The sequence below is a fragment of the Diplotaxodon limnothrissa genome, linkage group LG14, assembly GCF_057381915.1.
Source record: "Diplotaxodon limnothrissa isolate DT_005_m linkage group LG14, D_limnothrissa_male_GT1.1, whole genome shotgun sequence".
Classification (NCBI taxonomy): Eukaryota; Metazoa; Chordata; class Actinopteri; order Cichliformes; family Cichlidae; genus Diplotaxodon; species Diplotaxodon limnothrissa.
This window is the reverse complement of record NC_140609.1, coordinates 32,720,288-32,747,427: the sequence shown is the minus strand read 5'-3', so window position 1 is coordinate 32,747,427 and position 27,140 is coordinate 32,720,288. Positions and strand designations below refer to the sequence as shown.

General features: G+C 37.5%; 1 protein-coding gene across 1 annotated transcript in view; it reads right to left on the bottom strand.

Annotated features, from left to right (window-relative positions):
- Window positions 1-27,140, bottom strand: part of b3glcta (beta 3-glucosyltransferase a) — an 87,511-nt gene that overhangs the window by 7,882 nt on the left and 52,489 nt on the right. The window contains exons 4-11 of the mRNA XM_085370487.1: window positions 26,414-26,523; window positions 15,143-15,219; window positions 14,387-14,498; window positions 11,532-11,668; window positions 11,323-11,386; window positions 10,296-10,427; window positions 8,025-8,094; window positions 4,502-4,615 (exon numbers count right to left, since the gene is read on the bottom strand). Coding sequence (XP_085226613.1) covers window positions 4,502-4,615; window positions 8,025-8,094; window positions 10,296-10,427; window positions 11,323-11,386; window positions 11,532-11,668; window positions 14,387-14,498; window positions 15,143-15,219; window positions 26,414-26,523 — 816 coding nt within the window. The remainder of the gene's footprint in view (window positions 1-4,501; window positions 4,616-8,024; window positions 8,095-10,295; window positions 10,428-11,322; window positions 11,387-11,531; window positions 11,669-14,386; window positions 14,499-15,142; window positions 15,220-26,413; window positions 26,524-27,140) is intronic.

Here is a 27,140-nt window from a genome sequence, read left to right as displayed (position 1 = left end):
GGTAGCACTGGGCAGTATCTTTTTAACACTATCAACAGTGTATTTAGCCATATTTATATTTTAGACTTTATATAGTGATCATGTTCCCTTGGTCTGAATGAATTTAGATGTTGTTCTGACTGGACAACCAAAAAAACATTTCAGTCAATACAACATTAATAATACATGATATGCTACAGTGTCTATGGTAAGAAACCTCCTCATTGTGGATAGTGACAAGCAGCAAAAGAACAAGTAAACAAAAAAGTCAGTTTCCAGATTTAAATCACATCTCCATCAATGAATTCAACATGACTGAGTAATGTATGAGCATTTTTACACTTTCAATTACCCCTAAGCAAAGCAATCACTCTCCATATACATCAGGTAGTGGCATGTTTAACGATTTCTCTTGGATTTTACTGGTTCTAAATCAATGTGGTTTTACTGTTTCAAGGGAACTGAAAGAGGATTACTTTCACTATAGCGTGGCCCTACTCCAAACAGATGTGCATTAGCAATGCATAATAAGTTGCTGAGTGCACTGAGGGGGCCCATGGGACTCCACTGTCACCTTGTTTTACTCTTCACACATACAACCTCCAACTGTACACCAGTTATGTCACCTTAAGAACTTGTGCATTTAAGACTTTACTACTATGAGATGTATACTTCTGCACTTTCCCCATCCGCATTAGTAAATTTAACAAGATGCAGGTTTGTTTAGGTAAGAATTACATATTCTTCTTGCGGAGTTATTTTAAACCCCAATGCAAGTCACAGAACCAACAGAGGCGTCAGCATGATAGAAATCCAGAAATCCTTTAATCTGATTTGCATATACCGTTTTTTTTCTTCTGTTGAAGTTTGACTTTAAAAAAATCAAAATTATTTCGGTCTGAAGTCTGAGAGCATTGACAGTGCAGAAGAACTATTTGTTTAGTGTTTGAAAAGCAAAGGCTCTCATTTTGGATTTGTTTAAGAGCAAGAAGTGCGTGAGACCTGCCACTATCTACAACGAGGAGGTGGAGATGAGGCGGCTCTCAAGTATGGGGGTTGCATATCAACACCAAACTGCACTGATAAGAGAGTAACTTTGCTAGAGAAGGTTGGCTTTTATTCTTTGGAAGGCTCAGATCTGCATCATACTAGTACAAATTTACTAGCAAGTACCCAGTGGCAGTTTACATCTATACAGCGAGAGGTTGCAAGAGACATCCTTGTTAAAAGTGCTAAGCTGCCTGGAGACAGTGACTGAAGGGAGGCACGGGTCTACACCAGAGCTCTGAACAACAAGTTTTACCTACAATGGAGTTAAACTGGCAACAGCCGATGCAGCATCTTTTTAAGGTACAGAACGCGGAGTCTTTCGTGTCACTGTGTGCCGATGGCTATGAGGTAGAATAATTTTTTGCCCAAAGCAGAGAGTTTGTACCGTTCTTGTAAACTATCCTGGATTGCTTGGTGCATTCTTCAGGTCTATGTACTGTATATTTGTGCACGTTTCCCATTACCACACCCAGTGTGATGCATTCCATAATTCTATAACATTACTATGATTACGTTACATCTGGACAGGTTCTGTCATTGCAGATGCAATGATGAATTAAATACAAATAAGTAAGTTTTTGTGCATGTATCTCTAAAAGTTACAAATAAATAAATCCTTGATATAAAAATGAAGGACCATAAATAAATTAGCTGAGATATCTTATTTTGCAAAAAAAACAAAAACAAAACAGACCTTATTGCTCACACAGAAATGAAGGACACTTAAGGATGAAGGTAGATGCAAAGAGTATCAGACTAAGCCATATTGAAAATACTTATCATTTCAGTGCACACTACATTGCATTTCATTTATTTATTTATTGTTCTCGGTAGAACAACAATAAATATATCCATCCATCCATGTGTAGACCAGCTCTGCATCATTTAGCTCAACAACATCCCCCAGTTCCTCCCTTAGTTGATCAGCTTGGTACGTTGTTGGATTAAAGACCCTCCAGGGGGATTGCAAGGTTTTCAGTCCACCTGAGGATGTATTTTTCTAGCAGAGAAACCAGGTCTGCCCCAGAGTCTCTTCCCAGTCAATCAAGTCTGGTGCACCCCCTGCGGGAGCCTCCTTTGAGCTTTGTTACTAAGTGTAGCCAGTTGTTGTTAACCGCTGAACATCATCTATGCTACTTATCCTATCCAAGCTCTAAATGTAGATGCAATTGAAACACGTAAACAGGAATTTGAAACAGCTGATGTTTCTCAGAAATGAAAAATTATGCTCAAAAACTGTATTCTTTTCATTTGTATGAAACTTATCAAAACTGGTGTTACAAGGTGCTTCCCAGAAACATAGAATAAACAAACAAACTAAATGATAAAGCATTTTACATATCAGTCGAAATAGGCCACACTCGAGTGTAACATCAAAATAAGAATGAGAATGAAGTGGTTCCATTGTAAAGAACAAATTAAAATTAACACACATAACCTAAAGGTTAAAAGAATAAGATGCAAGTAGGATATAAAATTTATGTTAAAATGTATATAAAAAGCCTAATGATACAAATGAGACTAGCAGTGGTTTAACAGAAGACACAGACAAGGCCAGCTAGAGATCTTCAGGCAGATCATTTTACAACTGAGGAGCCCTAGCAGCAAATGCTCAATCACCTTTTGCCTTGAAGCAGTTGGTGGGAACAGTTAATCGTGTCTGAGGATCTGCACCTGAACTAGTTAAGATGGGAACATCACTTTGAGTGTATATTCTGGGGCCAGGTGGTGAAGGACTTTAAAAGTAAAGTCCTTCACCAAAAGTAAAAAAAAGTAAAATCTTAAAATCAGTTCTAAAAGTAATGTCAGAAAGCTGCTGCAATCTGAAGTCTAATCTAACCAAGAGAAAATAAAGGCATGGATGACAATCGATGAGTTTCACTAAAATGCAGAAGTGATCATATTTCTTAGATGGCAGTAGCAGGACTGGATGATCTTGCTTATACATGTTTCTTGAGGGTGAGACTAGAATTAAAAAGCACAACCAGGTTTTCGACAGCTGGTTTTACATAAACTCGTAAAGGAAAAGGGGGGATTCATACTGGGATGAAGCTTGTGTGACACAACAATAAGAATGTGTTTAATTTTAGAAAATTTGGAAAATATTTCTTAATATCAGTTAATTTGTAAGACTGGACTGGGTTTTGATTTTATTAGAGTGATAGAACAATGTGTCACTGGCATAGCACTGGAAAAAAAAAACAAATGGGCAGGTCCCAGTACAGACCCCTGAGGGTCTCCACAGTACAGAGTAAGCAGCAATGTGGTCACCGTAGAAAAATTCTGTCTGGTCATCGAAAAGTTTTCATTCCAGATACACCTGCTCAGTGCTTTGTCCCCTTGATCAAACTTTTATGGTTTACTGTGTCAAAATATTGCAGTTACGTCAAGTAACATCAGAGAAGAACAGTGACTGGTATCAGCAGTTCATCTGTTACCTTCCTAAGCACAAAATCTTTACTGTGGTGTCTGACTAAACTAAACCTGACAAAAAACTTTTAAAATGTTCAGATGTAATGCTTCTAGAAGCTGTAGACAATTGTCTATACAAGTTTTGTTGTAATACTTGTAATCGCTCTTTAAGTTTTTCAGTAAGAAGGATTGAGGCCCGATTTTTTGATGAGTGGTTGCACACGGGCTGTCTTTAAATACTCTGGAGAGTGGACAAAGGACAGAGAACTGTTAAATATTTAAAGTAGAAAACTGTTAAGTATTTAAAGGGGCAGTGACATCCAAAACTTCAATTAAGCATGTTGGACACAGGTAAGTAATTATACAGTACAGCAGGATGGATTTTACATGATGTATACCCATTTTCAAAAAAAATAAAAAAATAATGGGAAATGGGTATAGATCTTATAAACAGCACTTGTTCATGAATTAAATTGGAAAGGAGTGCGAGCACTGAAACTGCTACATCGGTGAAATGATTAAATAAACCAACTTTAGGAAACCACCAGCTTTAAAACAACTATTTGGAACAAAGACTAGTCATAAAAAGGTGACCTAGTATTTAAGTCCTAGAGATGGTAGAAGTCACCGGGGGATTATTGATTAAAGTGGTCAGTAGGTTAGAAAATTATAGTTCTTGGTCAAGAGAAGCTCATATCAAACAGAAGGCACAAAGCCAGTTTTCTAAAAGAAAAATATGCCTTACAAAAGAAAAACTGCAGCACACTCCTGCTGCCAACTGAGAAGAGTTTTATTCATGTCACTGTTTTACAGTACATTGATTTTTATGCTGAAAAGTTGAAATACCCACTGACAAAAGTACTCCAGCTCAATCTGGTTCCAGTTCTCCTTAAATGTTGGATTTGAATCACATCCCCTTCATGTGGTGGTGAAAGGTGTATAACTTTTGAGCCTAATTAGCCAGTTCAGCCTGGACCAATATACTAGGCCAGTAAGTGTATCTGCCGGTACAAGTGATGATTGGTGTGATGAAAAGTGAGGCTGTGAAAGGATAACTTACCCCTTTCAGTATTTGGAACACCTAAATTAATGGTTGGTATTGAAGGATCGGCATGATCGCTGTAGTACTCCAAAAATAAGGCGTCCTTTTCCCAAGTCTTCTTTATCACTGGCACTAGAGATAGAAGGAGAAAAATCAATACAGTGTTCAGAGTTTCACAACAAGCAGACCTCATGTTCTGTGCAATGTTTTCTGACCAAATGAAAACATTCTGATATTCTGTGTTTTTAAAGTAAATATTTTATTTAGGGAGATGAATCATTAAGGATAGTGAAATGATAAACAATGTTCCCTTTAATCCTTCGACTTTGTTCAGATTAGATTAATTCAGTATGTACCGACACTGTGCTCTTTTGTTACTTGGGGAAAAGCCTCTTTTGATTCTGGCTTGGATGACTGGCTTTCAATATTTGATTAGACATATGATTAGTTACACCAAAGTAAATCACAAAACTTTTCAAAGTAACTTGTAAAATAAAGGGTTTCTTTCCTTTACTTTTACATTTCAGAGCTTTGACTCTGGGGATTTTTGTCAGGCCTCAAAAATAATTTAACTTCATTGTGCTTAATGCCCAGTAGCACTGTGAAACCTGCAGCTTTTGGCAGTGGAAAGGTACTGCAGATAGCAGATTACTGGATCTGTATTTTTCATTCTATTTATACCCTGCTATCACAGGTAGGATAAGGCACAGTAGCACCAAGTTGCTGACTTAATTCTTGGTGTCAAAGGTCAGCGTTTTCCTCTACATTTTATTACGATAGGACTCATGAATTTTTGGATATTTGAAAGTTTCTGGGCTGTTTAATTCACAGAGTATTAATGCAGAGAAACACAGGATACCCTGACATCTACAGCAGCATCAGCAGCTCAAGGCTGTGTTCATCTCTCATAAATCATCAAAAATGAATCAAAGTGGCATGTTTAAGATTAAAAGAATAAACCAAAAAACAAAAAAAGTTGTGTTCAGTGCCTGTACAGGTTCTGAACTGATAAGAAACATCAAGTACAATCAAGCTCGAAGTGCACATGTATCTTACATTACCACATTAAACAGCTAAAGCAAACAAGTATATTCCAAAAGCATCATTCAGGTCAGATATTGACTGCTTTAGACAATCATTAGGTTAAAAAGAAAACTTTGAACACAGAGTGAAGCAGCAAACACAACCTACACATTGCTGTTAAAAAAAGACAACTGTGGCTCTTGAGGATATAAAATGGCATTTTATCAGACAAATGCCACTTAAACTGAAGCACACCAGTACATTAAAACACAGTTAAAGCAGAGACTGTGTTACAAGATGGCATGAGGTTCTGTAGTTCTTAAGAAGTGCTGTAAATATTTCATTAAAAGCAAATGAAAAGATAGAGGTGAATAAATTGTGTATCACAGTAAAAAATACAGTATTATTATACTACACTATCTGCATGCCACATTTCAACTGGTTTTTAAGAAGGGTAACATCCATCCATCCATCCATCCATCCATCCATCCATCCATCTTCATCCGCTTTGTCCGGGGCCGGGTCGCGGGGGCAGCAGCCTAAGCAAAGAGGCCCAGACCTCCCTCTCCCCAGCCACCTCCTCCAGCTTATCCGGGGGAATACCAAGGCGTTCCCAGGCCAGCCGAGAGATATAATCTCTCCAGCGTGTCCTGGGTCTGCCCCGGGGCCTCCTCCCGGTGGGACATGCCTGGAACACCTCACCCAGGAGGCGCCCAGGGGGCATCCTTGTCAGATGCCCGAACCACTTCAGCTGGCTCCTTTCGATGTGGAGCAGCAGCTGCTCTACTCTGAGCCCCTCCCGGATGGCCGAACTTCTCACCCTAAGAAGGGTAACATGCTTTTCTTTAATGTTTTACTTCATTCTATGTTTTTGTCAACTCATGTTGACTTTTTATGTTTTGGAGAGAATGAAAGCTATAGAAAACAACAAAACTGACTTGGTGGTTCTGCATTTATTTCTGTTTCAAATCAGTGCAGAACCACAAAAACGTCCACGTAACAATAGAGCTACATACGGATTTCTTTTTGTGGTAGTACAGGCTAGTTCTAGGTGCAACCTTCTTGTTTAGAAATCAATTTTACAATCACGATTTCATTGAAAGCAAGCCACTTCAACAATCTCCAACAAAGCACAGTCCTTTGGAAAATATGTAAGAAAACCGTTCCCACTAAAGGTGGAAACAAACTTGTTTCTCCACCTGAGGCAAAAACACACCGTTGACTACAGCGGATGATGTGTGACCAAATGCCTGAACCTAAGATCAGAGGAGCATTAGGAGGAGCAAACAGTGAATGGAACTAAACTGGTTAAAAAAGCTCAACCCAAAACACAACATGCAAGTTAAATGATGCTAGTTATTGTTAAACTGAAGTGTTAAGCAGTCAGTTATACTTGTAGTTAATGTTTCTAGGAAGAACACTACCCAGGCTACTTTTGTGCTTACAACTGACTTATGCTGTGTTACTGCTATTGCACAACAATGTTGCTGTTGCTGACAACAAGTTTCAATAGGTTCACACTTCTAACTAGGCAATGTGTCATCAATGACAGTAGCTCATAATTGAAAATACCCGTCTTTTATTAACACTCAAAAATGGTGATTGTTGTTCAGTATTTTTTTGTTTATGTATTGCAAATTTTCTTGCAACATCGTAATATAGTTTTGAGGCTCTATTTTCTCACCCCTAATGAGAGTTCATCCTACAGTATTTTATTGTCTTCGTATTAGTATTTAGTATTTATTTATTTATTGTCATTGTCAAGAACAATGAAATTGCGTTTGGGGCTTCCATACAACCCAAAAAAAAGAAGAAAATAATAAATACCCCTTAAAACCCAAGTGTACATATTTAACCCAGTGTGACTCCAATGCAATAAGACAATCCTTAGCAATAATGTTCGTAGAAATTCAGACTACAGAAGATTAAAAAGCCTTCACACTGATTGACATCTTAAATTAAACGTGATACACTTTCATGTCTCTTGCTTTACGCAGCTAAGCTAACCTTTGATGTCTGAATCTAATATTCATTTTCATCTTGTCTGCATTTGAAACTGATAATAGCTGCTTGGCAAAGAAAATGTAATTAAGGTAATTAGTGGAATTACTTTTGAGTGACGCCCTTTACGTATGGTGTTCAATTTGTCTGATCCATCTAAAGTTAATTTGAAATTTGATCTATTGACTTAACCCGCAACAGTTTTATCAGTTTAAAAGTGGAGTACATTTACTATAGATAGCTTAATGTTAGGGAGTGCGTGCCAGTAAGTGGCATTGCTGGATGACTGAGCATTTGGAGCAATAAGGGAGACACAGAAAGAAGTATAGCTAAAGGTATTTTTATCAGTCTAGACATAGCAGTGATGGAAAGATTTACAGAAAGAGTTTGCTCATACAATCATATAGGTCAAAGGTAAAGCAACTCAATTATGAGATAGCAAGAGGACAAAAATGTGTGCTGTATAAAGGGAAAATGTTCATCATTTCTGGATTTGGTATGAGAGGGAATGACTCACCTCTTTCACTGTGAAACTTCTTGCATGTTTTCACAGCAACAAATATATCTTCTTTATTTACAGGCTCCCCCTTTGATAAAAATAGGAGACATGAGTCAAAGACAAAAGCACACATATCACATATAAGTAAACCTGAAGCTCGACATGTATTGCAGCTAAATAGCTGAAACTCAGTTTCCAGACTATATTAAATGTCCAAGTGATTAGTGGGAGTTCATATCTTCAAAGTGAAATTAGAATTGGATTTTTTCTTTCATATGGTCTAAGGTCATTTGTCCTTCTAGTTGCCTTAGGTTCTCCTTTTGAAACTAAAGACAGACACTATCTGATAACCGTGCAGCATATTTGAAGGGATGCAGGAATGAATTCAGTTTTCATTTGTAGCATCTGTAGTCTCGGAAATGAAAAAAACAACAACAAACCAACAAAAAAAACACACATGATGGGAGAGACAGAAAGCAATGAAAGAAAAACGAACATCTAAATGCAATTTAGCAATTTCTTTCTCAAAAACAATTCACTAAATCACCTTCAGACAGAGTGCATTAAAATTCTGTGTCTCACGCCAGAATAAACAAGGCTTCGTTGTTATTCGTTGGCCTGTCTTACAAATTTTTTTGAAAACGACTGTTGTAGGGTGAGAATTTGAACAATCTTCTGCCCTGAAATGTTTAGCATTTTGATAGAAACCGCTCTACAATAAGTTTAGTTATTGCCTAAAATAAAAACAACAGGCTTTGCTGTCGTTGCCACTTGGGTTGTAATCATTTTGCCCTCTTAAATCTGCCTCTCGAGGCTCCTGATTCTTTTGTCGACGCTGCAGCCGAGTGCTGCTCTTAAGCCACTTGCCAATTTGTCTCACAACTGTTTCGTTCACTGTCCGGTTACGATGCATCCCCTCCTGTTCTGTCTGAATGGAAACTTCTCCCTGAATACTTATTAAACCTGTGACCTTCACGTTTCTCTGCCGGCTGCTTGGCTTGTTGTCCTGTTTTCTGTTTAAATGAATGTCGTTTTATGAGGATAGAAGTTCCGTGGAGAGGGAGGTAATAACCACATGAATATAAATCTGACAGTTTGCACTGCAGCAAACATGTACTAGACTCAAGACCACAAATGCACATACACTATGTGATTTGAATAACAAATGAAAAGATCAGATTCAATTTTTGTTTTTTCCGTCAAAACCAGGAGGGAAAATCATGAAAAATTAAAATGGAAAAACTCAGAAATGGGACACTCTCAGCAGCAAGCTCTGGCATCTCAAATTCAACTCGCCTCACCTTCTCCACAAAACTCGAGTCGCATCTATCCCAAACAATCACTTCTTACTAGTATTACTGATCAATTTATGGTGTGCGTGGAACCAACTGCTGCAGGCTAAAGAATATCACACCCTTCTAATAAGTTCACAAACCAAACTTCTCTCAGCTTGAGCAAACATCATACACTGGAGATCCTGTGGAGAATTTTGCTTAGAATTCAGCACAGCATAGTCAGTTGCAGCAAATCTAACCAACACAAAAAAAAAATCTACCCCAGCAAGTATGATTAAGCTTCAGTAGGAATCCTACTGACCTTACTTACATTCTGACCGAATCAATTTTTTTTTTTCCCCATTAGTTACACCCACTCACTGGCTCCCACTCAGATACAACGAAAAATAAAAAAAAATGTCCTAATGGAAGCTTATAAAGAAAACTAAAACTGCTTTCGTGTTTTGCATGTTTCCCCAGTGCAAAATTTAGACGGTAGAAATATCTGCTACAGATTCATGACACAATAAATGTGCGTGATGATTTATGTTTCAATGACAAATACAGCAAATATTCAAATATAATGCAAGCGTTCAGGTTAAGACACAGCTTGAAAAAAGGCATTGCGATGTTTGACATTTGACAGTAAATACATAGAAAAATATTTAGATATAAAAAAATACAGAATAAAACATCTGATTTGAATTTGGAAACAAACTGAAAGGATGTTGCTTTGCAATTGGCTGATATCTTAAATTAATTTGGCAAAACAAATGAAAGACTTCCGTCTTTTCTGGTTGCACAGTATGTGGTATAAAAGCAGTACTTCACCGTGAAATGCCAGCGTGGCTCGGATTCAACCTTGGGCAAGAGGGCCATCATACATCATTACATGACTGCCAATACCTCACAGTGAACCATCCTCTGTTTTGTGCTGTCATTTAATTTTGCTCCCTTTTCATTTCCTGGGAATTGAGGACAATCAAACTGATCCAAATACAGAGCAGATACTCACACACAGTGGAGGCTTTTTGCTCACAGTGGTTGCACAGTGGCTGGCCTGGGGAGAGTCCTCTGGCACAGTACACAGCTCAGGAACTGCAGTGAGATGTGGACCCTTCCCATTGTTCCAGATATACAAGGCAATCTAAAAAAATCCAGAATCATGTGGTCAAGCTTATGAGTTATGGACAGAATGCAATCCTTAAGACATTAATGACTGATTAAAAACATAAACATGTGCTGCTTTTTGTATTATTATTGTCTTATTTTATATTATAATAAAAAGAACAGTTTAGAAAATTCCAGGAGCATATTCACTATTTAAGCCGAATAACAAAAAAGATTAAGAAGAGGAGAGATTAGAGGAGACTTGAGAAGTGGTGAGTATTACTGCATTTCTTCCTGAAGAAGAAAATCTGGGTTTCAAGTTAAATATTCTGCATGGAGAAGACAGAGATGTTGCAGAGTAAGAATGTGTCATGAGATGTGACAGCTAGTGCTGCCTGGAACTGTCTAAAGTAGCAGAAAAATACAGAAACTGTAAACTTACCAGCAATGAACTGCTGCAATTCATGCAGCATATTACATGTACAGTAATATTTAAAGCACACATTTCATTAAACAAAAAAAAAAAAAGAAAACTCAGAATTCTATTTTTTTTTTTTTATATATAAGGTAGGTAGAAGGTGTAATATTTCTACTCAACTGAAAGAGATCTAACGGCACCACCTTTTTCAGTCTGAGCCAGATAAGTCTGATGTTCTGTTTACTCAACAAAATCCCTAGACGCCTCTCTGGCTGAATTTCAGTGATAAAAAAAAAAAAAAAAGAGCCTCAATACAGCACCATGACAATTCTCCAAAGTAATGAGATTTCACTTCAAGGTTAGATGAATTTCATGCCTTGCTCTTTTTGTGCAAATAAATTATAATGGGCTGGCATTGACTTGAGAGTGAAAAAAGCTGTTAGAAAATGGTTGCAAACCAGTAGGCTCGTGATCTCACTCCATGCAAAACCGCATGACTTGCATAGTATCTTACCTCATGTTTAAGGTCAATAGTGAAGTCAGATTTAAGTGGCTCCTCTTTCACTTTCTTTGCAAGCCTAAAATAATAAATAAGATTTTGAAATCAAACACACAGCAAATAAATAATAAATGTATGTGTAAATATACGTGATAGTGATGTAACCTTATTTTCTGAAGCCTGTATGAAGAATTCAGTTTTACAGATTTATTGCACATACTCACCGAACAACTAGGGGGATGCTTAAGGCCCAAGAGGCAGCAAAGTCTGGATATTTAAAGATGGAGGGGTTCTCTGCAAAGGCATAATGATGGATGATGGTCGATTCCTCATCAAAGAGGGGCTTACCCAGAAACCACTCCTGATAAATAAGTTTAAGAGACACATTTCACTATGTCACACATAAAAAGTTTTTATTGTTTTTCCCCATTAAAATGCTGTGAAACGTCATAAAAAGAAAACTTTGCACTTGTGGCCTAATTTAATTTTCACACTGCACGTCAGAAAATCTTTGAAATTATTTCCAGTGAATAAGTTTGTTGCTAACTGGGGAAATAATAAGATTTCTTCACTGAACAAAGTTCAAAGATGACAGATATTGTAGCTACAAAGGCTGTGATCATGGTTCTTGACATATCTGGTGGAAAAAGAATAATCTGACAGTTTTAGAAAATCCCCCTAGAGCTGAAGTAGATCGAGTTAAAAGGAATTGTCCAACAGTTCAGTAAACATATTCATGCTTCTGATGTAGAATTGTTAGGAAGATCAACACCATCCTCTCATATCTGTACAGTAAAGTTAGCTGCCAGTTAGCTTATCTTAGCACCACCAGGCCTAAACCCCTGCTACAAATCCTGCCTTTCATAAAGGTTGAAAAAAGTCTTCATGAAGTTTCCACTTTTTTGTGTTGTTTTATGCTCACTGTGAACATTACTTGTTTAAAGGTGTTTCTAATATGTTATTTGAACCATTAATATCAATAAGACAGACCAAACTGGGATGTGTCTAAACCAGAACGTCAATGCTGTACTAGCTTAACCAACTCATGAGCCATCATAAATCACAAGTTACTGTAATGTGTGAGAAATATAAAGAAAGTGACACATTTTGATTGGCTGTATTGCAAAAATATAATGAGAATTAAAATTCACTAAGATATCAACGGGGCTCACAAACCCAGGCCACAAAGTAAATGGCCTGCATTTGTATAGCGCTTTTCTAGTCCCCAAGGACCCCAAAGTGCTTCACACTACATTCAGTCATTCACCCATTCACACACACATTCACACACTGGCGATGGCAAGCTACATTGTAGCCACAGCTGCCCTGGTAATCTGGTTGATCACCTAATAAAAGGATTCAAGAGTATTTTGACTGCATGGTCAGTAGTAACCATGGCCATAAAAAGCATGAAAATATGCATCAGAGTAGCACTGACTATATTTCTTCTATTAGCATAATGGTGATAAAAAGACCCCAACCCAACCACGCCTTTCCAATGTGGGAGTCAACCATTAGGACTACTCCATGATTATGACCAATAAGACCATGATCATCAGGAATACATGTGGTGGGCAACATGTGTGGCAAAGCAATATTTCAAGGAATAAATATAATTTGGTGTTTCTCTCGTTTTGTGCATGAAAAATGTATTTTACGTTAACAAGTTTGCTAAATGGTTAGTTCTGAATTTTATTCAGTACATCAGCAGTGGAAATGTGGTGAAATTTAAATTCTAAGTAGTGTTTGTGAAGGTTGTGCTGTGAAAATGGAAATGTCTCTAAAATGACAAATATGACATTAACCTTCAGCAGAGTATGTGTGAAAACCCACTAGGTCATTGCATGTAAGCTTCACTAAAATCTGACCATCACTCAACAGTAGCAGGAGTAGCAGTCTTTGGTAATGGTAGATGGATGATAGAGTGGCTACAGTCTGTGTAATTAAACATTTGCTTTTCTTTAATCAAGCCCAGCAACCCGTGGTCACAGGCTAGTGCACTCTTAGCGGCGGTCACAGCCCTGGATATTATCCCAGTTGCATCAGGAAGGCCATCCAGTATAAAATCTGTGGCAAATCAACATGCGGATCCAGCCACTGAGACAACCTCAGTAAAGACAACCCTCAGTAAATAAGGGAGCAGCCAAAACTACCTTCTTCGCTTCTTTGTTCGATTTAGTTTATCAAATAAATCCACAAATTGCAACTACAGTATATCACAAGTTGCACTGTGTTTAATTACTGTCATGCTCTGGCACCTAACTGGTTGAAGTTAATTGGAAAGTGGCAACTCATTTTTGTGAGGAGCCTTCGCTGCTTAAAACACTCTGATATGAAATCCAATTTTGTGACTTAACATGAGGCTGACCCCACTAAGCTATAACACCTGAGAGAGAAGAGTTTGCCTTTGGGCATGTTGTAATGAATCAAGTCATCAGGACGTTGTATCTGTTGCTGGCTTTGCTTTAGAATGAATTTGCGAAGATGCGTTCAATAATGAAACCGATCCCTAAGTTGGAAGTGAAATCCCACGCAGGGTGGAAATTGCCTTTTATGACAATCCAAGGGCACAGCAAAGCAAACTTCTTACAAACAGCTTAAATTTCAAAAACAAATGTTAAAAATGTGCCACATTTGTGTTATTTAAATAATTCATAAATGAAGAACTGAAGGAGAAAGTTATTTTGCTGAGCTCAACTAAGAGAAATGACAATTCCAATGCATGAATTTCTGGAGTGCTCATTCAATATTTATACTTGGCATACTCCACCAACCCATATAGATGAAAAATAATTTCATGAGTGGAGGGACAGGCCTTAAATTAGGTCTACAGCTGAGACTGGAGTGACATATCTGACAGGTTACGCTGTGAGCTGGTGGTGCTCAGTGCAGCTCGACTGTTGCAAAGAAGCTGCAGCCAACCTGATACTGTATCTCATATAACTGAAGCAATGATCGGCTAAGCTGGAATGAAAACAGGAAGCTTTGGTCTCACTGATGAATTTCTTAAAAAGCAAGAGAGAAAGCAATGGGAGAGAAAAAGACAGATGTAGATTAGGAGAAAATATTTTCTGCTTACTTTATTTTTGTCAACTTTTGCAAGGACTTTGATGAGAGCAATCAACTTCACGTTTGTTTCTTCCTCAAGAAATACAATCCATGAAGAGTTTTTCCCAAAGGAATGTGATAAGCTGAGGACACACACGCAGACAGAAATATATAGAGTTAAATAATAAAAACATTTCACTTCAGTCTACTCTGAGGAGATATCTGAGGCTGAGGCTCCTGACCCAGTCAGATCAAAGCAGTCACAACATTTCCCCAGAGGACAGAAAGACAAAAAAACAACACAAGCACACTGAGTTCTTTCAGGGAGGAAAGCCTTTCTATATAATGGTCTGGGAATATTCTATGCTACAAGTCTATGCCATGGATGATGAGAACACATTTAGATGCTGTTACACACCTCCCTAAAACAATCATAAGACATATTTTTGATTTTTAAAAAGGCTCAGGCATCCAGACAACTGAAGCTAATGCCTTTATCATGCTGTTCATACCGCTGAATACCTGTTGTCACACCTACATGCACATTAAGAAGGTATTTATCATAAAATGAAGCAATAAATCACCGTTACTGTGTTAGTAATGGCTTTTACACAAATGTGGCAACAAAATGTCCTCAAAACAGAAAAATTTACCTTCAAAATTTCAAATTTACACAGTAGAAATTGACAGAAGACAGTGTTTCTCATATGCAGTCCTCAGCACAAAGCTGAGTTGTGTTAACTGTTTGTTAATCACACCCAATCATTACCAGTTTAGGGATACTTACTAAGGCAGCAGAGGAAGGATGCTCCAGTCGCCTTCATTTTCTGATAAACTGTGAAGGAGCAAAACCACCGGCTGTTTCTGTAAGAAACAACACAGAAACGACAGATAAGAATTTCCATTCCCTCCATCAGTAGATTTTTTTTCTATATAAGTTTCATAAGACTGATGTCTCTTGTTATTTAACATGTTTCCTTTTTTATGTTTTAGCTGATTTCCTCCAAATCCTACACACTGTACAGTTGTGTAAAATTTCTTGAGATATCCCTCATTTCTTTATATTTTAGTTAGAAAACAATTCAGCAATTTGTCATCATGGAAATGCAGTATTTAAGGCAAAGACAGAGTTTGCATCATTCTAACGAGCTTGGAAGTCAATAGTTTGATTTGAGCACCTTTATTCTTTAACACAGCCTGAACTCTCTTAGACAGGCTTTCTTGAAATTTCTTTAGGTAGTCTTCAGGAACAGTTCTTCAGGCTTTTTGATGGACATTCAAAGCTCTTGTTTGGATATTGGCTGCCTTTTGTTCTATTCTCTTTTAAGATGATCCCACACTGCTTCAATAATAATGAGGTCTGGGCTCTGGGGAGGCCAGTCCATGATTGATAGGTTTCCATTGTGTAGTTTTGTTTTGTTTCTTTTGTGTGTGTGTGTGTGTGTGTGTGGGGGGGGGGGGGGGGGGGGGGGGGGTACTATATTGGCAGCGTGTTGGGCATGTCATGCTGAAAAATTGTGTCAAAAAGTTGCCAATCACATGCTTTCCACATGGTATTGTATGGTGGATCGAAATTCCGTTTCTGTTTTTACAGTTTTTTGTGTTTATAATTATGATAATTCCAACAATTACAAACCCCATCACCACTGGATGAACTCCCAGATGCCCTTAGACTGATGAGGCTTCGGCAAACAGTAGATGGATCAACTGACGGGTCAGATTTAACTCTCAGGTCCCGTAAAAAGGTGTTTGGTGGATTTTTTCCTATTTTCTTAGGGGCATTCATTCATTTCAGGTACCATTCATCTGATGTAGTTCATTTTTTAGATCTTCCACTTCTTCTTTTGTCCTCACCTGTGCTTTTTTTTTTTCTTTTAAAAAAGGCACACTACACTATATGCCAAATTTTTAGCTAATACCTTTTTCAGGATCGCCTTATTGGTGCAAAAATACAATTTTTTTTCCTGTCAAATTGTATTATCTTTGGTATTTTTCATAGATTCAGCCAAAGAAATGGGAACAAATGTGTTTTTGGCACAGGCTGCAAGTAACAAAATGCCTAAAAATACTATTTCAAATTGGCTCTTTGCTAAGTTGTCTGTTATGTGTAGAAACAACATGAGTGGCTTTTTTTTATGTCTAAATAATTCATAGGTCAGCATTAAGTGGATTAACGAAAGAAAAAAAAAAAAAAAGGTCAGGTACAAGGAGTGGACTGAAAATAAATGAAAAAGCATCCAGTGTCCAAAGACAAACTTTGAATACCTTCAAAAAGCCCTGAGAACTCATGCTTAAGACCAATTACAAGAAAGTATAGCTCCTTAGACGCTAAACATGAAAAACTGAACTGTGCATGACCAGCTTTGCATAATACTGTACTGTGTACAATTCTGCAAATCAGACTGGTGTGTTTTACTGTTCTGCACAGCACAGCTACTGTTTACTATTAATTTCAGTAAATCAATAAGTAAAGAAGTCAATGATTTCACAAAAATATTGTCACTTTGATGAATGCATTTGTTAAACTACTCTGCTTATAATTGGGTTTTTCAAGTATCTGGGTTGTGTTGCACATTAAAACCTCTCATCATACTTTCATGAATCTGGATATGCTCATTAGAATATTCCAAATTAAATCATCATGCTGAAGTTTTCCCAACAACGATGGTGAGAAATCAGGATATCAGAACGCATGACATTTCTGTCTTTTGAGATGGTCACTGTATCAGATCAGTTGACTGTGGCATTAGAAAAAACATGACGAAAAAACTATAAAACTAAGTCCAGAGCTGCTGCTGCTGCTACTTCCTGTCCTTACACTAAAATATATACTTTGATAAGAAAGAAATAAACAAGAACAGGATATTTTAGGATGCGTACAGTGCCTACAATCCCTTCTAAATAAAAATTTCCTTTTGAGTGGCCAGAGCTGAGAAATTGTGTGAGGATTGTCTGAGAGAGCCAAGGTTTCATTTCACACTGTGAGGAAAACAAAGCAGCAGAGCGTAAGACCCTGTGGTTCATTACAGCATGGTCCACTCATCATGCAGGAAGTCAGGGAGAACAGTCTCCTCTGAGTCGTTCTGTCTAGCGGCAGCATGTTTGATTTAGCTGATGAGGCCGACACTGTGTATACATATTAATCCTTATTAGTCAGCTGAGGTTTATTATCTCTAACCATATTACACACGTTTACTCTTAAAACGATCACACGTCTGACGTCTGCCATGTTTTATTAAACTGTTCTCTACTTGACATTTACACTATTGCTGTTCCATGAAAAAATAAAGGGGAAAAATAAAATCAAAGACGCATCATCTTCAGATAATAATGCAAATTCACAACGAGGGCTTTTTCTTCGAAGAGCTATCGAAATTCTTTTGATAAAAGAGGCATTCAAGAAGACCAGACAGATAGTTTTATAGCAGTTGGGTGCGAGCTGCAAACTGCTAATCAAAAGATAAGAGCCAGTCCTCACGAGGACATGAACAGGACACTGATTGCTTGCTGACTGGGAAGATAATGGGGGTCAGTGGGACCTGGCTGTAAAACAGTCATAGGAAGCTTTAACCAATAAGGGCTGGAGGAGAGAAAAAAGATCCAGAAGCCACCTGTAAAAATAAGGACTGCAGTTGAAAAGAAAACCCATTTTTCATACAAACAAATTTTCATCACTGTGGCTTCTTATACGCATGAATTGCTATTACAGTGATGAACAGGAAAGCATTAAAAACATGCATATTGCAATACTGCTGGTAAAGGTTTTAGTTTAATCGCATTTTGCTGTAGTCTCAGCGCGTCTCTGTGGATATAAGCATTGGCTAAATGACAAAAACACTATAAATGTAATGTGAATTTTCCCAGAAGGCAGAATGTCAGACTGTAGGAACATGGGCTGTGAACCGACACAGAATGCACAAGTTCCTGTGTGTAAATCAGTGCAACACAACCTTTAGGAGTCCAATGAGGAAAAAACAGAAATATCAGAAAGTTTCCAGTTAACTGACCCTGAAACTTCACATAATTAGAGAAACAGTGTGAGCTTTTAATTATTTAATTATCTAAAACAACATTTTGCCCACATCCAAACTTCATTACCAAAACTATCCAAGGTTATCTCTTTTCTGCATTGTCGTTGCTGTGTTTTCAAAAATGATTTATAGATATTTTCATGACAGTTTTCTGTTCCACAGAACTGTATACATCTAAAATAACAATAAACAGCAAAAGTACAATCTTAGCAAGTCTCTTTGGCTTTGATGGCTTTCTTTCACTGTTTCTATAACACCCTGTAAGACTGTTGGAATTATAAGATTTTCTGTGATGTGCCTCGGAGGTGTGACTGTAGACATAGACAGCTGGTTATAACTTATGTTTGGCTTGGGATGATAGGCTGGCAGACAGTAATATCAATTGGAGTTTACATTTTATCCATGCTATTCGAACACCTTTTCTGCTTTTGTTTTGGCATATTTTTATTCTGACAGCAATTCAACAAAACAGGATCCTGCAAAACAGAAGCAGCTTGCACAAAAACTGGCACTTGATGATTTTAAGAGCTATTCTAAATGAAAATATTTTAATATGTTAACTGAAATTGGACCTCAGTAATAGAGGCTAGAGCTCTCTTGGTGATCATTTAGTAACTACTCATGGTGAGGGACAAATGTGCATTCCCTAACAGAAATGTGTATACTTTATCACTGGTTGAGGAAAGGGGTTCCTCCAGATTTCTTTTTTCAGGACATTGTGTTCTGTGTCCTGATTGGCTGTAGATCATTGTCTATCAATCTCGTGCTGTGTCTCCTGTACAGTACAGAATGCGTCCAGCTTGTCAAATTTACATAAATCTTCGATTGCTAGCAGTATGACTCTGAAGTGCTGTACTGTATGTTTGTAAGTTTCTCCCCAACAAACAACAATGTTGACGAAATGTTTTGCACCATCAAAGGCACCAGCCGGTGCCTTTGGTTTCATTCTATAATGCTGGACTTATTTTTCTACGATGGTTTGAACGTGAGCGTTTAAACAAGAGAGAAAAGTGTGAAAATGTTCATGCCTGTCTGAGAAAAGCATATAAAGTGTGTAGTGAAGGGTTTTAAAACCTTAAAACATCTATAATAATTGTAAAACATAAAGTTGGCTACTTTGCGAATTTCACCTATCGCGGGTTATTTTAGAACGTAATCCCCGCGATAAACGGGGGACCACTGTATAGTGCTTTTCTAATCTTACCTAGCACTCAAGCTACCTAGCACAGGTGAAACTGGTCTCAACGAGGTATATGATGCTGCACCGAAAAGCTCCTGCTTTATACAAACTAGAGATGGACCGATCCGATATTACGTATCGGTATCGGTCCGATACTGACCTAAATTACTGGATCGGATATCGGAGAAAAATAAAAAATGTAATTCGATCCATTAAATATCACGAAAGCACCTCACAAAACTTGCAACACGCCGTAACTCACCTCAGAACGTTAGCACGTTGGAGCAGTATGCATCACGTGATAGAGCGCTGTGGCATGCGGGACCTGTCGGTGGTCTGGATAGCATTTGGAGCTTCGCTAGCAACCCGGCATTTCATCTCCAACAAAGTTATCCCCGAGAGAAGTAAAGCAAGTGTGTAAGTCCATCTCTGAATGTTTGTAAAGCATTCCTGCGTTAAGCTTAACAAACGATATATGGAGCAACTGACTCTTCTTGCTGCTACTTCAATCATGAAACTGCTTAATGATCAGCTGATCGGCTTTTCTGTCGTGAGTCCATCTCTCTTGTTTGTTTTTGGCCCACTTTGCACCAGAAAGAGGAAACCAGCGGCTGAACAACAGCAGCACGTTTAAGCTTGATAAGCTGTTGTTAGAATTTATTTAATATTCATTTTGTACACCAGGAGCTGACGCCGTTCACTGTGCAGGGGCGGATCTAGCAAAGTTTAGCCAGGGGGGCCGATAGGGCATTAACAGCGAAAAGGGGGGCACAAAGACATACTTTTCTTTCTTATTCTCATTTAAAATGTCAAGCTGATGTAACCCACATAAAAATAAAAAGAACTGCACCTATAACTAAATCGGAATTTCAAATTCCAACCGGAGCGTGTCCATGAAGGCATCGTGACGCGTCGTGACGCACGCCACGCCGCGAGTCTGCACGTGCCTGTTGTGACCAATCACATTCGCGAGGCACCGATATATGCCTTCCGGGTTGTCGTCTCGAAAAGACGCGGGGGAGAGGCGTTAGCGGATGGAAGCAACAGGTACGTGGGGCGAGCACTTTTTGCTGTTTACTATCTTGACTTGTTTTTGAATTAATTGTGGATTGCGTTCAACAGTATTTTGATACCGCCGCGGGTAGATGCGTGGGGGCTCGTATGTGACATCGCACGTAGTGAATGGTGAGTTGAGCCTGAATGTCTGTTTGTATTTGTAACCTGTATCAGTATGCCAGTGCTATCAGCTGATGGGATAGCTAAGGCTGAGGCCTACTACATTACTACTACTCTCACTTTACGTGGCTGTAGTTTTGTTATTTGAGATTGTTATTTATTTTAATTTATTACAATGGTTGGATATGTATTTGTTGTATATTGGTATTTTCTCATGAACTTTATTGTGTACACTGGAACTAAAGCTAGCTTGGGAAATTTAGATGAATTTTGCTAATAGTGGTCCTGTGATTATAGTGCAGGCTAGTGGTGCCCTGGAGAGACCACAGCGACACCACTACCTTGGATGGCGAGCTAGGCCCAACGAGCCAGAACCCCAGCTACAACTTCCTGCGGTCTGGTAGGAGGCTGCTGCGGCCTACACTCTCCCCCCCTGGTTTTCAGTCCCCCAAATCTTACTTTCGAGATCTCAGTCTTGGAATCTCAGTTCTGATCATCACACTTCCAATTTCAACCTGTTACAGACTGTCATACGCGTTGGACTTATATCAATTATGAAATAGCAACTTTATGGACATTGTCTGCCGGGGGTTGGAGGAGGTTGCTGCACCACTGTGCAGCGGATACTTTACAAGCTTGAATTATGTTTTATCTTTTCCTGTCTGCAGATTTGTAAATATTGGTATTTGGTAATTGCACTTTATTTTCACTATAAATAATAACTGTAATCACAATATCTGTGGTTGTATGTTTATTGTACTTCACTCACCTCCTAGAGCCGAATCTGATATCTTCTGAATTAGCCCAACTACTCATAACCAACATAAATTATTTTAGCTTATGTACTTGCTACACTTTTAATAAATAATTATCTGACACCCAAAGTTTTAATTTGATGTAAAATGAATAGAAGTCAATTACTGTATATAGTAACTATTAAGTCTAATTTAAATACCCTAGTAAGCTATAGTACTGTTTCCTTTGGGAAGGTACCATCTGTGCAGTCTGCAATTTTGTTGAAGAAAGATGTTGAATCTATTTAATATTTCTTGAAAAATAATTGATTTCTGTGCATTTTTTTTCACACTGCATCAAATTAAGGTTGATTACGTCGATTAAGCGTCATGAGGTGGAGCGTGAGGGGTGGTTCCCTATTTTTTATTTATTTATTTTTGTTGATGCTGGGAGTTGGAACCCTATTAGTTAGGTTGCTTAATATTTACACTAAGTACTCTTTAAAATACCAGAATAGGGAGGATGGTGTAGGTTTAAGTTTATTAGATTGATCAGTATTGCTGAACTATGAAATATTTTTTTTGCATACAGGTATAACAGAATAGCTTTAGTGTAGTTGTTGTTTTAAACTTGAGTATGAACTTATACAAAATGCAGCAAGATATTTTTAAAAAAACAGTTTTGTTGATTAAAAAAAACACTATATCGGATTCATATCGGTATCGGCAGATATCCAAATTTATGATATCGGTATCGGTATCGGACATAAAAAAGTGGTATCGTGCCATCTCTAATACAAACTACTGGTGCTACAGTCACCAGTAGTTTGCAGTTAAGTTGGCATATTTTATACAAACACTTGCAAGCACTACTGTCAAATGTGTGATGCAAACTGGAATTAGAGAATGTTCACCTTCAAAGTAAAACTTGCAATCTGAATTGTGTTGGCTGTAGTGGTATGACACAACTGTTACTCTGAAGGCCAGTCAAAGTGTGTTTATGTGGCACTCAGTGAATTAAAATGGTGAGTGTTTGCAGACAAGTCAGCGTCTTCCTAACAAACTACAGGGGACCGCAGCAATCCGCTAGTGACAAAAGAGATTTCTGGTGCAGCTCTTTGCAAACAATTTCCCCAGTGAGCAAAATTCCAACCTTCACTCGCTGCCAGTCAGTCAGGATATACACTTACTGCCATAGGCACTGGTCAGACTCTAGGGGTGTGTGACTGAGGCCTTACTTGGATGACTACTGTAGATACCTTATTAAGCTATGTTTAAGTCTGTCCGTTTATAGAGATGAACAGAAAAACAAAAGAGTGAAAGAATGTAAATTCTCATTCATGTCAGGAGCAAAAGTTTAGCTCACTTTTTGTGCTCTGAGATCCTGGTGGATGGATGGGTCAACACAGCGCCAAGTTTTTATTATGGAGCAAACCACTGCTCCTTCCTCTCCTTGCTCTAACAGTAGTTATCGGTAGTTGCTTTCATCACTGCCACTATCACTCCCTATCATTAACCAACTACTCAAAGATGATTGTGCCTGGATTTATCCAAACCTAAACTATAGCAGCTTCAGATAAGAAAATGTTTTTTTCCATTAAAAATAAGAGATTTGTTGCAGTGAAGTAATTGTTCTTTGTCAATTTTAGCGTTCAATTAAAAAGGAATTTAAAAAGCTGTGCTATTACAGATACAGATGTCCTTGATTCATTTAGTGGACTTATTAAATGAGAATTATTTTGCTGATTAAAATTAAAATTAAATGCACAAGCAAAAGACTACATTTTATTAAGTCATGGAATTAAAAACTGAACACGGTAAAGGTAAACAATGAAATAAAAGGTTTTAATGAAAAAGAAATGCAAGTATAAGAGGGAAAATTGTTGTTCCCATTGTCCTCTCTCCCCCTTTTTGCATTTGCATTTTTTCCATCTGATATTTCACGCTTTATAAATTCTACTAGATTTTAATTTTGGGTTAAGTCATGTTTCATACAGACCCACATTAAATTTTAACGTGTTAACGTGTTGAATATGCAGCCTTTGTGTAACAGCAGCATTCATTCCCCGTGAGCTTTTTTTTGTGCATTTCAATCAAAATTCTGGTTTATCACAAATATTATAATTCTTTAAAAAGCTGTTAAGCCTTTACTGATGTGTCTTTAAGAAGCTGCCGGCTCTGAAATTAGTTTGTGTAATTGCATTCAACAGATGCTAAAATGCCAGTCATCTCTGAGATCTCAAATGCAAACAGAACATGATGTGGCAAGTCTGTCTCGTCTCATAAAACGTGATGTGGATTAGTGTAACTAAATCTCATCGTGACAAGTCTTGTCATCTTGCATAAACTGAGGCCACTGTTTATTACAGCAAACATATTTTTAAAGTGTACCAGCTATTAAAGCATGCAAAAAAAAAAAAAAAAAAAAAATCTGACCTATAAAAATTTAATTAGACATTAACTCTAATTTCTTATTTTTGGACTTTGTAATTCTTGTGGTGTAGTGTGCGCCTTTGGGGTTGTTTTCACACAAAGATGAGACAAAAAAAGAAGACAATACAGGCTCCAGTAATTTTCAAGGGAAGGGTTTAAAGTTGTTGCTGAAAAACTGATTGCTTTTTTAAAATGGGAACAGACTTTTTTGAAACACTTCAGTTGGGTTTTAGAGTAAACCACAGCACAGACACTGCACTCCTTAGAGTGATGATTGCCAGTGATGCTGGAAAATATTTATTGAAATGCCTTTAACAATGTTAAAGGCATTTCAATAAATGTCTTTGAAATGTATTATTATTTAGCATTTCTGGTCCACTTTTTTTTTTTTTTTTTTTTTTATAAGACTTTTTATTTTCATTTTTTAAATTGAAGACGAACAACAAACAAACAGAAACAAACAATAAAAGACATTTACAGTTATGGGACAGAGTAGGTATCATCAACTAGCCAAAGCTTGACTGGCCATTATGACAAAAAAAAAAAAAAAAAAAAAAATAATATATATATATATATATATATATATATATATATATATATATATATATATATATATATATATATATATATATATATATATATATTCATTCTCTCAGGAACACACTCTAGTGTCTTTATCTTTATCTTTCTGGTCCACTTTTAAAGTGATTTTATTCTTATTACAGGATAGGTCTTTTAGTGTAAAACCTGGCAATTCATGGTCATCCTCTATAAAAATGACCCATGGAGTACCTCAGGGGTCTGTCCTTGGACCTTTTTTTGTTCTCTGTACATGTCACCCTTGAGGTATGCCATCTGTAGATATAGTGTGAATTTCCATTTCGGTGCAGATGACATGCAGCTGCACATCTCTTTAAACCCCAATGACATTCATCAACTCAACATATTTTATCCATGATCAAATACTGGATGGCACAGAACCTCCTTTAATAAATATGACTGATGTAATCTTTACGTGAATCTTTATCTAGTGGTCCTGATGGAGCGCAAGCATATACGACAATGGTGTTTGTCCATGAATTTTGGCAAATATTTTGTCACTTGCGACAAAGCTCCTTGGCTTGAACAGGCATGTCATCTCTATTGTCTCCTCATTCTTTATGGAACTCAGGAGACTCACCAATATCAGTTCAATTTCTAAAACTCCTTATACACATGTTTGGGTCAAGAAACTACAACAAACTAAACTACAACTTGTCTATAATTTATTTTTAAAAACGCCTCTCTCAGCTGAGGACGAAGGGTGACCAGGCTTTTCTGATAGGACACCCACTCTCTGAGACAACTTCCCTAAGGAGATCAAATTGACACACTCCTGGTCTTCTTAAATGTCTCTTAAAGACATGTTTTTAGAAGTGGGCTTTCTCGCTGCTTCCACTTTGAGCTAATTTTATATCATCTATCCATCTGTCCATCCGTTCACCCACCCATTTTCTTCCACTTATCCACTTTTGCTGTTTTCATTTAGAATTAAATTTTTGTGTTTTAATTGTCTTGTGCTGTAAGGTTTCCCTCTATGTATAAATTTCTTCTTAAATGTTTTGTTACATTTAGCTTGTATTGTTTATTAATTTATTTATTTATATTACTGTGGCAACACGAATCAGAAAAAATGACTTGCTCTAAATTCGGCACAGCTAGTCAATACTCTGGATACAAGATACACAGCATTGAGCAGGAGACTGAGACAATATTGTTTCCAACTCAGTGACCAATCCAAGAATACTGAGGAAGAAAAAAAGTCTTTTAATAGAATAAATGCAGCGAGTGATTAGATTCCTTTAATTGAATGTAATATTGTTGTTAGCAACACTGCATTGACTATTTAACTGAATAGATTATATCATGCATTGTCCTACATTAAATCTACTCTGAATAGACTTGAAGAAAAAAAGCCAGGCTGACATAATGCTGATGTTCTTACTGGGAGTTTACAAATCCCTTAAAATGCTGAAAACAAACAAACAAACAAACAAACAAACAAACTTTTGATGATGATTATTAAGTATGTAAGTGGTCACAGTGATACATGTGAAAATCAAAGTTAGACAACTCACTGGATTTCCATAACAAATAAAATATTAAAAGCACATGAGAAGCTATTTCAAACTACACTTACTTCATACTTTTGACTAAAAAGTACTTTACAGGTTAATCTGAAACTACCATGAATTATATAATACTAATATTTAATATTTGATCTGATGAGCAATGAGTAACGTTGCAACTAGTAAAAATTAGCAAAGTGTTTATGTTTAAACCCCTTAGTGTGTAGATTTTAAATGAAAAATGAGTTTAACTGAATGTTATGACACCCTGCAGCAACATAAACAGAAAGAACTCATATTCAGATGAGACTGATGCTGAAAGCTGATGTCATGATCAACACATATTTATACTAAAATGTACCACCATAGGAAAAAGGCGTGCACATTGAGTCTTACATTCGTAAAACCGCGTGCCTGCTTGAGCAAATCCTCTCTCCGTCTTTCTGCCTGCCTCACATGGAAGGTGTTGCTTTGACTCTGGATGACGAACACTATCTCCCGCAGGTCTGGAGGAACACAAAGGACAAAAATGTGTGACAGCTCACATACTGTGAAAAAGGATCATGGCAATCGATGACCTTCTGCAAGCAAGGCAAGATAAGAGCCACAGCCTGAATAACAGAGGTGACTTTTGCTAATATCCATTACTGGCCTGGTGATAATAACCAGGACATCAAGAGCTTAATTGGCTTGGGGAGAGAGTATGTAAATGTCACATCCCAGACTGTTTTAGTTAATAAAAGATTAGCAGTCAGAAGTCTTTCTCTGAGGTGCTGTAACACCCAAAGGTTGACACAGCCCAGCTGTTCATTTCTAGCTGGCTTACACAACTGCAAAATCAGTAGAAATAAGTATTGTTCCAGCAATGTTAAGGCCAAGGTTAGGAGAAAGTGACTAGCTCAACAATGTCCGTTTGAAATCTGCTAATAGAAGCTATAGAATAGAATGCTGACCAGTGGAACTCTGGTAGATGTTAACTTATATATTATGCTTTGTATGTTGTTCAGTATATTTCTATGCAAAACAAGAGGAATTTCAATACACAGCAGTATATTCACAGTTTAAACCAGGGGCGATTCTAGGATCAGAGCTTTGGGGGTGCTGAGCACCAGGAGAGCTGCCC